The 13,036-nt window shown below is 39.4% G+C and overlaps 1 protein-coding gene across 47 annotated transcripts in view; it reads right to left on the minus strand.

Annotated features, from left to right (window-relative positions):
• SORBS2 (sorbin and SH3 domain containing 2) overlaps window positions 1–13,036 on the minus strand; it is a 355,465-nt gene that overhangs the window by 79,965 nt on the left and 262,464 nt on the right. For 20 of the 47 annotated variants that reach the window (XM_043559221.1, XM_043559040.1, XM_043558993.1 and 17 more), the window contains 3 exons: window positions 11,368–11,394; window positions 10,996–11,120; window positions 9,531–10,172 (listed from right to left, as the gene is read on the minus strand). In XM_043559221.1, the coding sequence (XP_043415156.1) occupies window positions 9,531–10,172; window positions 10,996–11,120; window positions 11,368–11,394 (794 nt within the window). The remainder of the gene's footprint in view (window positions 1–9,530; window positions 10,173–10,995; window positions 11,121–11,367; window positions 11,395–13,036) is intronic. The other 27 variants (XM_043559127.1, XM_043559095.1, XM_043559112.1 and 24 more) reach the window with 3 other exon arrangements.

Raw genomic sequence — 13,036 nt, forward strand, 5'->3', positions numbered from 1 at the left:
AGTCTCGTAGTGATGTATGCATGTTATTATTACATTTTTATAATAAAGTAAAATTACACTATTATGAAGTAAAACTATAATATTATGAAACTACAATAATGATAATTTAAAATGTAAGGATTTTGCTAGAATTCTGAATGCAATTCAATACAAAGCTATCTTGGGTGAGTACGGTGTCCATGGAATTTCTCATAAGAATGGAATTCCACTGAAGAGCTTTCCATGTAACATGGGTCTCTTTAGTTTTATTTATGCTCAGTGAAAATTCTGTTAAATAATATAAATCATGCCAAAGGATTTGAGTTATCTGCTCAAAGGAGTTCTTTCCCCTTCAAAATTAAAGAGGAAAAGCTAATGACTGTATCTCTCCCTGGATTGGCTTACCGTATGTATCCTTTCGGACTTGAAACATGTCAAATGCTAAAGCAGATTGTCTCTAAAACCACAGTTGTCATGGGTAATACGATCAGTTTGTTTGTGTGGCATGGTGTCTAGGAATGGTCTCTATCCATTCATTTGTTCTCTCAAGAGCTTGTGTGCAGAACTCTTTCACTTTGCGAGTTTCTCTCCCTACCTCCTGATAGGCTCACAATTTTGAGTCCTAATGCGCGTGTGTGTAACAGATGGAATGCATCTTGGTGAGTCATACCACATTTAAATTGTTATGGATGAAACTAAAAAAAAAAAAAAAATCAAGTCTATAGGTTACTCACACAAAAGCTTTGAAATAGCTTGCCGTAAAGATGTAAATTACATCTTAGACTAGTTTTTTGCGTGACCCTGGTCTCCTCGTTGATGAGATGCCCTCTTAGACACAGCAGGAGAGAAAACCACATGCTACGTGTTTCTCTGAGGAAAATGTGGTAAGAGTGGGGGGCAAGAGCCTGAAAAGGGAAGAGGATTGAAAAGTCAATCCAGACTACTTGGAGTAGGAAACATTAACATAAAAAACAAGAGAATTTGTTTTCCTGCTGAATTTCGTGGCAGACAGACAGATGACTGCAGAAAATCACCATAGTTGTTTTGTGTCTCCATCTTCCAAGACATGTAAGGTTAAGGTGCTTGGCTGTAGGCCCACAGTCCCCAACTTTTGTGGGTATAAGTTCCTTTTCACTTTCTCCAACTGTTGAGCTGGGAGGGAGAGAGGAGCTAGAGACACCAGTTTGCTGCTGCCTGGTTTCTACAAAGGAAAGGGGCAGCGCTTAAACCCCAAGGTACTCAATATTCCAAGAGAGAGCAGCGTTGAACCTCTGGGTCCGCATGAATTCAACCCAGAATGCTAAGGTGAAGTTGTGGATGAAAGAGATCACTAACTCGAGGCTGGACTCCTTGAGGAACTAAGGAATGAGGCGGCTCAGGAAGGATGAGTTTCAGCAGCAGAAAAGGTGTATTGGTTGTGCGTAGGCCTTGCCGACTCAAGTGCCTACCCAGGGCCAGGAATGTACCCAGAATGGGTAGATCAGGTCAGGCGTTAGATTAAGAGGGAATAGTGAGAACCACAGTAGGATGGAGAAGGCATGTTCCCCCTAAAGGCGGCCAAATTAGAAATAAAATAAACCCCGTGGCAGGCCAGCCAAACATATCTATAGTTACAAGGCCGTGGGCCGTCAGTTTGCTGACTCTGTAGATCCAGAAGCTTGGTATAAAACTGGGGCACCGGGGAAGGAAGCATAGTCCGGCAACTCCAGGCCTCAGGGGACATGAGGAGACCCTTATCTTGGGTGCAAAATTGAAAGGAGTGACAAAAATTCAGTACCTGGGGGAACCTGGGTGGCTCAGTCAGTTCAGTGTCTGGCTCTTGATTTCAACTCAGGTCATGATTTCACAAACTGTGAGATCGAGCCCTGCGTCAGTCTCCACACTGAGCATGGAGCCTGCTTGGGATTCTGTCTTTCTCTCTCTCTCTCTTTCTGCCCCTCCCCTGCGCATGCACTCTCTCTCTCTCAAAATTAAAAAAAAAAAAATTCAGGGGCGCCTGGGTGGCTCAGTCGGTTAAGCGTCCGACTTCAGCTCAGGTCATGATCTCACGGTCTGTGAGTTCGAGCCCCGCGTCGGGCTCTGTGCTGACAGCTCAGAGCCTGGAGCCCGTTTCAGATTCTGTGTCTCCCTCTCTCTCTGCCCCTCCCCTGTTCATGCTCTGTCTCTCTCTGTCTCAAAAATAAACAAACATTAAAAAAAATTAAAAAAAATTCAGTAATTGAGACAAACATTATTTTCATGCAGTCTTAGAAAAAAAAAATCAAAATCAATGTCCCCCCCAAAATCCCTACAGAACCAAATGCCAAAAATTTAAATAGCATGACAAGTCACACTGAAGACCAAGGAAAAAGGAAACAATTGTATCCTGGATTTTTTAATGAAAGCAAACCCATCAGTAAAATTTCCCAAATCTTCTTTTTCCTGAACTCATTCTCAGTGGAGAGAATAGCTGTGTTAGACAATTTCCCCTCGACTAACAATGATCACAAAGAAGACAATTTTCAATTAAGAGGAAGTAAGATTATAATAAATTCTGTTTGTGTAAATAAAATATTGAAACGTAATGTTGGTTTTAATGCACCTACTTTTTAAACTTTCCAATATTTTAAAAATGACTTCAATGTTCTAGACAAAATTAACAATACATAACAACATATATATACGGGCACGTATTTTTATTTCTGTCTTGGGCTCCAGTTGACTTGACATGCTACTGTGGTCTGGCACCTTGATCTTGTAGGTCTCCTTTCCCGAGGAGCATACAGAATACTTGAGAAATATCAGGCAAGGGATTTGACTGGTTTTATTCTCTATTTTTCCATAGAGTAGACAGTAATTTACTTGAATAAAAAAATCTAGGAGGGAATTACATAAGAATCAATGCCCTTATATTGAGAAATCATTTATATTTTATTGGGTGTCATAATGGTTCTTTCATTATTTTTTTTTTTTCTCTTCACTCGTTGGATAAAGGTACTAAAATTTCTACTAACTTAAGGGAATGGTGTCTTATGTTGATTTTAAAACACTACCAGGATAACTGGAGTTGACCGTTGAAAATGGATGACCAAATAATGGAAATTGCTGATGGGTACTTATAACGGAGTTTTATAATATAATTATCCATCTCATTGTTAAGACTTTGAGTTTCCATAATTTTTAAATAAACAATTTAAGAATTTTTAGGAAAAATAAAAGTCAATCTTTACCCCCCCCCCCCCTTCCTGCTTCTGTAATAATCAACCTCCTCTCTCTGCCCCTCCTGAGGATGCTGGGGAGGAAGTACCTGGCAGCCATGTTTGTATTAGGCGATTCCATTTCTCTGGCCACAGCTGACTGTTCAGGAGAATAACTGAACTGAACTGGGCCAATTAGGCACTTCCTCCCGCCGGGGAATTTGAATTATATGACACTGAATGTCCCAGTCAGGCAGTAGTGTTCCCCACAACCCCAGACACAAGTTCATGCATAACTGGCACCAGACAATGTCACAGGAATCCACAGACAACTTGAAGCAATGAGAGGATAGAAGCTAAGAGAGAACGAGGCTGACTCACAGAGGACAGAAGGAACTAGGTGGCATCTAAGATGGGGAAAGAGTAGCTAACTGGTCATTCCCCTGTTCCCGAAGGCCTGACTGTACACTGGCATTTCAGTGATGCAAGATTGCCCTATAGTCTCATAAGGAGGACCCTTTTACCAGAGACCTTAACAGCATTATAGTCCCTACCTGTGGGTGCAAGTTATCCAAAATTGTCACTCAGATTCGGACACACAGTGTGGTATCTGATCAGGGGAGTGAATATTTCCACTGTGCTCTGTGGTACTCTGATGGAGAATATGATTTTGAATCTAGGAAGGTGTCATATTTTAAGAATGTTGCCAGAAGATGGGGTTCAGGAGTCAGGTTATCTCAGAAAATAGAGGCAGTGGCAGCTACTGCTAGAGCTGTGGATCTGGAGTCAGACAGACGTGGGCAGGTCATTTAGTCTCCCTTGGCCTCCGTTTCCTCATGTGTAAAATGTGGACATTAGTAAAACCCATCTCCTAAAGCTGGTGAAAATTAAGTGTGGAAATGTACGTAAAGTCCTTAGTATAGTACCAAAAAAAGCATTTAGTACAAAAAAAATGAAATGCCTGGAAAGCACAGGCATGCTTTGCCCAAAGCAAAGAGCAGGGTAAGGAGAACATTAATATGAAAACTGCCATCAGCTGATAGCATAACAGACTCACAGAGAAGAATATGGGATGTTGGTTGGCCGTCCTAATGGAACACATGAGCGATCGGTGCAGTATTGATGGGATTGGTCCAGAAAGCATACTTTGTATTCTAAACCTTTCTTACCATTCTGCGCTGCTGACATTTATTCATTATTCTGCCTTCCTTAACTTAGACATCTTGATTGCATGGAGCAACAGAGATGACTTTGCTCCTTCCTCTACATGACAGCGAGATAAATTCTCCTCTGAGTCTCTAACATATGTGCAGCCACAGCTGTGAAAGTAGGCTCTGACAAATGATTGATTAGGTTATTTCATAATAGAAGGGTCGAGAGTATCCTCCTGAAGCAACGGGAACAGCATTCACCAATGCCAGGGAAAATATTTAGGGTGTCGCTTTGGCTGTCTTTTCAAAGCTTCTGGCTTAGACCTCCGCTTATCCGACACTGAAGAACAATGTGACTTTTTTAGCAACAGGGTATCTGTTCCCACAGTGATAGTCGGGTAACACACCTCATTTTGGTTCTATTTATAAATTAGTAAGAAAATCAAACAATACGTTCAATTATCAAATATGGAGAGAATAGAAGTTCCTAAAAGTAGGCTGCTGTTTTCTTCTTAAACCAACGGGCAGACTTTAACAAAAACAGCAAAAAAAAAAAAGTAAACGGAACTCGTAGAACACTGAAGTTTCCTTTTCACTTCTCAGTGTAGAGGATTTTTGTTTCTTGGGTCTGGTAATTTCTTGGGAGGCTAATTCTTTATAATGGAGCCTATATTGGGCTGATTCATAGAGTGTAGCCTTCAGCTCTCAGTATTTGATGAGACTTCTCACCAGAACGTGGGGTGTAAGTATTTAAAATGCAAAGGTCACCGTTGTGAGAGGCCATTACCTGGAAAATGAGACTTAACAATGCCCATTTTTCACAATAGGCAAGATGGGGAAACAGCCTAAATATGGGTCAGTGGAAGAATGGAGTAAAGAAAGTGTGATATGTACATACAATGGAATGCTATTCAGTCTTAAGAAAGAAAGAAATCCTGTCACGTGAGACACGGATGAACCTTGAGGACATTATGCTCGGTGAAATAAGCCAGTCACAGAAAGACAAATCTTGCACGATCCCGCTTACATGAGGTATTTAAGACAGTCAAACTCAGAGAAGCAGAGAACAGGAAATCGGTTGCCAGGGCCAGGGGCGGGGGGGTTGGGAGGGACGTGGGTTGCTGTTCAACAGGTATAATGTTTCAGTTATGCCACATGAATACGTTCTGAAGATCTGCCCTGCAACATTGTGGCTATAGTTAATGATACGCTTTAAAATCTCTGTTAGGGGCGCCTGGGTGGCGCAGTCGGTTAAGCGTCCGACTTCAGCCAGGTCACGATCTCGCGGTCCGTGAGTTCGAGCCCCGCGTCGGGCTCTGGGCTGATGGCTCGGAGCCTGGAGCCTGTTTCCGATTCTGTGTCTCCCTCTCTCTCTGCCCCTCCCCCGTTCATGCTCTGTCTCTCTCTGTCCCAAAAATAAACGTTGAAAAAAAATAATAATAAAATCTCTGTTAAAAGGGTAGATCTCATGTTAAATATTCTTACTACAATCAATCAATCAATCAATCAATCAAAGCAAGCCCAAAGTGCAATAATGTCATGCCACCTTTTGACAAAATGCTATAAAGGGCAACACACTCTCATCATGGAACACACTGCAGATCAGATGCAATCAACTTTAATCCACTCCTTAAAAAATGTGTTGTGGAAAACAACAGATTTCCTTTTCCCCATCAGAGATAGAGTTTGGAAAAAGGATACTATTTTAAAATAACAACTTCTACATATGGAGGGGTTACTATGTAGCAGGCCCTACACCAGACTCCTTGTATACAGTATCTTATTCAAACTTCACAGGGGATGAATGCCGTTATTATGCCCATTTTACAGATGAAAGACTGAGGCTCAGAGAGGGAGAATCACTGGATGAAAGGGCTTACAATAATGAGGCCTTGAAAGGATGTCTTTCCAGTTGCTCTTCTCCTAGCCTCTCTTAAGCCCACTCCAAGAAAGTCTCCGTACCCACAACTAAGTCCAGGATGACTTGGCAGAACTCATCGTACACTTGCCCCGACAGCAGTATTTGTGCAGTTAACCATCTCTTCCTTCTCCGTATACTTTCCTTGCTGGGCTTTTAGGATACCACATGTTCCTGGATTTCCTCCTCCTTTAGTGGATGCTTCTTTCAGTCTCCTCTGCTGGTTCCTTCTTTTACTATTGGGATGCTCTTGGGCTCAGTCCTCGGGCCTCTTGTTTTCTCAGTACTCATGCCCTGGTGATCTCATTCAGTCTCTTGCCTACGAGAACCATCTGTAGGCTGGTATCTCCAACCTGGACCCTTTACCTGAATGCCAGGCTCCTACATTGGACCGCTTGCTCCACCCCTGCATGTGGATATCTCATAGACACCTCAAACTTACCATATCCCAGTGGAACCTCTGACTCTCCCCCAGACCTGCTCTACCTAAAGTTATCCAGTCTGTGTGGGCAAAGGCTGGCAAATTCCATCCTCCTCAGGTGCAAAGATTCAAGCCCTTGGAGTCAGCCTTCACTCTTCTCTCTGCCTCACGTCCCCCATGCAGTCTGGCAGGCGGTCCTGTTGTCTCTGTTTTCACAATACATCCAGAATCTGGTTTCTCCTCACCTCTGCTGCTTCTCCCCTGCCTTGAGCACCATCATTTCTCACGTAAATGGTTGCAAAAGCCACCTAACTGGCTGCCTGGTCTCCTTTCGCCCTAGCGTAGTTTGTTGTCCCCTGAGCTGCCAGAATGATTCAGTTAGACCGCGAGTTAAATGACAATTGCGGTAGCCTTGAAATTTCCCAATGGCTCCCATTTTTATTGAGAGCAAAAGTTGAAATCCTTGCAGTGTTTGCAGGGACTGCTGTCATCTGGCCACTGTTACCTCTGACGTCCCCTCTGCCTCCTCTGTGCCTGCCTTTCTCCCTCTCCTTTCCACTGGCTTCCCTGCTGGTCCTCGAGCAGGCCCAGCATGCTTCAGTTTTAAAGCCTTTACACGATGCTCTCTCTGACAGGAATAGGCTTCCCCCTTCAAAGCTGTTCGGTCTTCTCAACGAGGATCCTTTGACTACCCCAAATAACGTGGACTCTGCTCCCCGGATCCCTGCTTAGTATTGCTTAGTTATTCACAGAATCTCCTTCTGATGTATATAATCTAAGTTTTTTTTTTTTTTATTAAGTTTTGCCTCTCTCTGGCAAGATTTTAATTCTCGATAGTTTCAAATACAGCTCTGTGACTAGAACAGACTTGACACATAGTAGATACCCAATAAATAATTGTTCAATGACTAACAGTGACAGGTTCTCAACAGCTTAATTTGTGTTTCATGCTGATTCTCTGGGGATTATGTAATGAAACCAACTATCTCTGGTCGGCATGGATAGTGACAAAACCGTGGAAAAAGAAAGTTATCGAACTTCAGTTTCCCTGCATATAATAAACTCCTAGTATTTTTATTTGCTATTATAATTATTGTTATCATATTTCATAGGGGCTTTCAAAAGATATTACCTTAATTCGAAGAAATTTCACTAATGAATTAATTTTGCATATCACAATCAGCTGATGAAGGAGATCTTTTTAGCAGAGGTATGAAAGTACCCGTTTGTCTTTCTTTTTTTTTTTTTCCAATATTTATTTTTGAGACAGAGAGAGACAGAGCATGAACGGGGGAGGGTCAGAGACAGAGGGAGACACAGAATCTGAAACAGGCTCCAGGATCTGAGCCGTCAGCACAGAGCCCGACGCGGACCGCGAGATCATGACCTGAGCCGAAGTCAGACGCTTAACGGACTGAGCCACCCAGGCGCCCCCCCCCTCGTTTGTCTTTTTAATCATCTAAGCTTAAGGTTTCTGCTGTACTGGTGGGAAAAGGGATGTGGTGTCAATCAGATGTCTGATTTTCTACAAAGTTTAAAAATATATCTCTTCAAGGATATGTTTTGGATGATCTTTAATAGTGCAGCTACAGGAAATCGTATTATAGAGATTATTTACTTGGGTATTAGCGTTTCCAATACTCCCACTACTGCTGTAGCTGTATTTTATCTTTATTAATGGCTACCTCGTATGTAGTGCTTGCTCTGTGCTGAGTAGTTTTCTTCCCCTCTCTCCCTAGTCCTACCATAACCTAGGAATTAAGGATTAATTATTCTTCTCATTTCTTTGCTCAGACCGACAGAGAAGTTAAGAAGGTTGCCTCATCACATAGCCAGTGATGGAGTTGAACTGAAATCTGCTGTTTATCCTTAAAGCTTATGCTCTTAACACTATATCGTGTTGCAGAAACCAAGAAGAGGAGCATTTATCTTCTAAATGATTAATAAATGCCAGTAGAATGACACTATGAGAGCAGTTTACATATAGGGAAATAAGGGTTTACTTCCTAACAGTCTGGATATTAAAGACTGACGACTCTATGTCCTGAGATAAATTTTAAGGGGTAGAAATGGATCAAGTTTCAGTGAAAATGAATATTGAGGTACAAAGGAGTAAATGCTGGATGAATTAAAATACATGTTCCCTGCCAAAGTGAATTGTAATTGCTAATTATGTTATATAGGTAACTGAGGTAAATCGAGGCACTCAGAGGCCTGACATAAAAAATATTTCTGTGAAACGTAAAAATACTTTGAGCACTGAGGTGGTTTGCAGAGTATTCAGTGGTAACCAATTCATCAATACTCAGAGGGAAGAAATGTTAGCACATGATTTCTGGATTAAAAATCTGTGTATATTACATATATAATTATATATATTAATTATATATTATATATTATATATAAAATATATAATTGGTTTATTATATTAATAATATAAAAATATATTAATAATTAACATATAATTAATATATAATATATTATATATATAATTAATATATAATATATTATATATAATTAATATATAATATATATAATATAATTATATATATAATATATATGTATATTATATACATATATAATATGCACATATATATTGGTTGGTTGTATATATATATATACACAACAATATATATATATATTGTGTATATATACACAATATATATTGGTTGATATCTATTGGTTGATATGTATTTTTTTAATTAAAAGATACCTAGAAATCTATTGATGAACTTAGTAGGGTTTGAAATAAGAACATGGTTTCTTTCTCCTTTCCCTTCCTGCTCGGAAACTAACAAAGCATTTGGTTATAGAAGAAGCCCAAATCAGAGGAGTTAGGGTCTCTACTGAGCACCTGTAAGAAGAGATTGGAAAGTGTAATGTACCACCCGGCAGTCTGAGGACTGGGAGGCCGCAGCAACTGCAGATTTTTGTCTCTCTTGCTGAAGAGGTATCTTTGTGGTCTCTGGAGAAAGCTCAGGTAGCTGTTTGTGGCTTTCAGGATCGTGTCCTGAAACGGGAGTTATCTGAATGGAAAGAGATGCTGTGTATATCCCAGGCACTGGGTTAGGGGGTGGTGAGCAAGGCCTTTTGAGCCACGATGATACCTCAACAGGTTGGGACAACCGTGGAGTATTAAAGTGGACACTACTTCCTAGATCCTGGTTGTGGATTAGTTTCAGTGTAGAAATTCGTCGAGTTTGAGAGTCCTGTGTGTAATCCTCTTGTAGAAATGGGGTGCTGGTGTCAGCATTTGATGGGGGACCAGTGCTGGCAGCTGCTGGGAGTGGGTTAGTGATTTTTTGGGTATATGACACAGTTGTGTTAGATTCTTCCGAATACACAATTGTCTGGTTTGAGTCATCATTGGAATACATAGTTCCTTCAAGAGGTTTTCTGCTAGTAAAGTACTTCGTACAGGAGGGAGTTTGTGTGTTAGTTACTAGTTGATCTAAAATGTCACCCTTTGTGTGGCTGGTTATGAAGGAACTACAAAAGCTCTCTTTTCTGGGCGGTGGAAAGGGTGCCTGGATTGCCAAAAGCATCCGGAGAGAGAAATAATGTTGAAGGAAAAACAGAGAGAAAGTCAAAGTTAGTCATTAAAGAAACCAGCGTCAACCTTACGCTTAAAGAAAGTAAAACAATGTCATATCTCCTTATTATTTACACATTTTGTTGGCTAGATTAAACGATAATTTTTGTTCCATTTAGAATGCCTTGCAATTTATTATCGATAGTTGCCCTCTGGGAGAAAACGGTTTTTATGGAGAATACATTATGAAGTTTGACTCCATCTATATTCTTGAAAATTATGTTAAAAATGAACATGTGTTCTCTTGGCAAATTTTTTAGACCTTGGGATATATGCATAATTTTAGACTTTGAGGTATAGGTACCCTATATTTATTCACACTGTTTCGGTAACACTTTTAAGATTTGGGGCACAATTTTACTAAGATCTCCAACACAAGGTTCTTTCAGTTAATGTAATGAACAGTTGCATAACTCCTATTTATTGAATAAACATATGGCCGACCGCATAACTTCGAAATCAAAGCATCGGCTGACAGCTTTTTATGAATTTAAGGAAATGTCATAAACATTATGTAGAAAGTGATCGTACTTTTATGAACTGAATCAGAAAAAAAGCCCCACAAAGCCCGTTTTGAGCTTAAAACTTGTCTTCTATGTTGTGAATTCAAGTTTGGCAAGGAATACAGATCCAAAAGCAAAAACACATTAAAGATAAAAGATGCATCTAAATATGCACATGTTGCTGGAGAAGAGACTGTAAAGCATATTTTTAACCATGTTTAAAATAACACAGTAAACAAGGCCGTGCAAGATTACCTGAGTTGGTGACTTTTTTTCTTGTAAGTTTGGTCGAACGCTTCTAAAACCTTTTGCTGCAAGAGAGGAATATGTAGCATCGCCGTTCAGTGTCTCTTGATTTCGATCATTGTAAGAGCTCCAAGCTTTTATTAAGGGAAGACAAATTGGATACAAAAATATCTACATTCACTTTTATCATTTTTTTTGGTAAAATTTATTTTTATTTCCAAAATAGAATTTAATTTCTTTTTAGAAATTAAATTCAGTTTCATAGACATAAGTGTATATGCAATTGAAGTTTACTGTGAGGTCAACAATGTGACTACAAATATGTTAACAAAAAAAAACTCACAACAAATGTAATGGTCATTCAGAATAGCTTTTCTGTACCTGAGTCTGGTGACTGAGAATCACGTCCTAAAAGAAAAAGAAATGCTGAAATTAATACCAGGGTAAAAGAAATGAACAGTCTAGTAAAGATCATTTGGGAAAGAACCACAACCACTTTCTTTTTTTTTTTGCAAACATGATCTCATTTCTAAAACTCGAAGTAAGTCCAATCTACTAAATGAGAGGTTTGTGCATTTATGTTTATTTCAATTAAAATATCATTCATTAAACATAATATGTAATTAACACATATAACAAACACTGATTTTTCCCCCTCAATAATATTGCAACCATGTAATTTTATCTTATTATTGCCCAAGCTGGATATATGAATTTTTAAATACCAAATTAAAGGATCAAAAGGTATCTGGTTTGAAAACAATAACTGCTTCTCCAAGCATTAAATCAAGCCACGAGATACTTAGTTTTCCCTGCCCTGGTGTTGGTAACCATACTCAAGTCCTATGTTAGATAGCAGTCAATTTTTTGTAGCCTGCATTTCATTTTTATATTTTAAGAAAGTGTAGGTATTTCCACCATATTCTGCAATATTTTCAAATCGTTCTCTGGACTTTGAATTTTCTTCTTGTTGCCATTTTAAAATCATTTTGTATTCAAATATGAAAGAGCTGTTACGGTATATTCCATTGTCTTGCAGAAAGCTATGGAAAACAAGTTCAGTATTAACATAGTTGGAAAATGGCTCAATGGCATATTTACTATGGGGTTTATTTGAATTATACATTCAAGAATTCTCTGTAACCGAGGTACACTTGAGGTAATCAGTTTGTTCTTTTATACCACATGGCCAACTTCTCACAGAATCATAAAGCCTGAACTTTAGAAAGGACCTTAGGGGTCATCCAGCCTGATCTTCTGTCCAGTTCTGGACTCCTCCTCAAGGTTTCCCGAGACCATTATTAAATTGCTGTATTTCAATGCCTGATAGAACACGAATGTTACATGTGAAAAGGACTCTTCATTTTCTTTCTAACGCTTATGGGATACTTTGACATCTAAACACATGAATTTGGAGTGATAAAAATGAGTTGAGAAATGAGAGTTTGATTTTTAGATAAAATATTTGGTATAGACTCTTTCCAAATCAAAGGAACAAACATGTGACATAGCACAGAGTACATTACCATGTCTCCAGCTCACGTGAGTTAGAGAAGACTGACAAATCTTCATCCTTTGTGATAATTGCTAATTTAGTATGGAATTTATCTCCAATGAGCTCAAAATCATTTTGCCATAATAAAATGGCTACCGCAAAGAAAAGCAGTAACTTCGAAGACTTACATGTGAAATGCTTACTACCAGATTCTGTTTCTAGGATTTAATGGAAGCAGAAGTGATTGAAATTCTCAATCACCTCATAAAGATGAGGACTCTATAAAGAAAACAAACATGGTGTAGCAATGAGGAGCAATCATTAGAAGTCTGCTCTGGGGCCCTCAGGGAGAGAGATGTAATAACCACCTGGGTGTCACATACTGTTTGTGGACAAGGAACAAGTTTTGGGGCCTGGAATGGCAATGGAAAGGGAAGGAGCATTAATAATTATTATTTATATCATAATTATCTGTGTAAGCGTAGGGAGTTTATTTCACCCTAGTTTGATAAAACTGAGCTTATAATGGAGGGTGTGTGGGTATATGCCGGGGAT

This window comes from Prionailurus bengalensis, chromosome B1 (assembly GCF_016509475.1).
Source record: "Prionailurus bengalensis isolate Pbe53 chromosome B1, Fcat_Pben_1.1_paternal_pri, whole genome shotgun sequence".
NCBI lineage: Eukaryota > Metazoa > Chordata > Mammalia > Carnivora > Felidae > Prionailurus > Prionailurus bengalensis.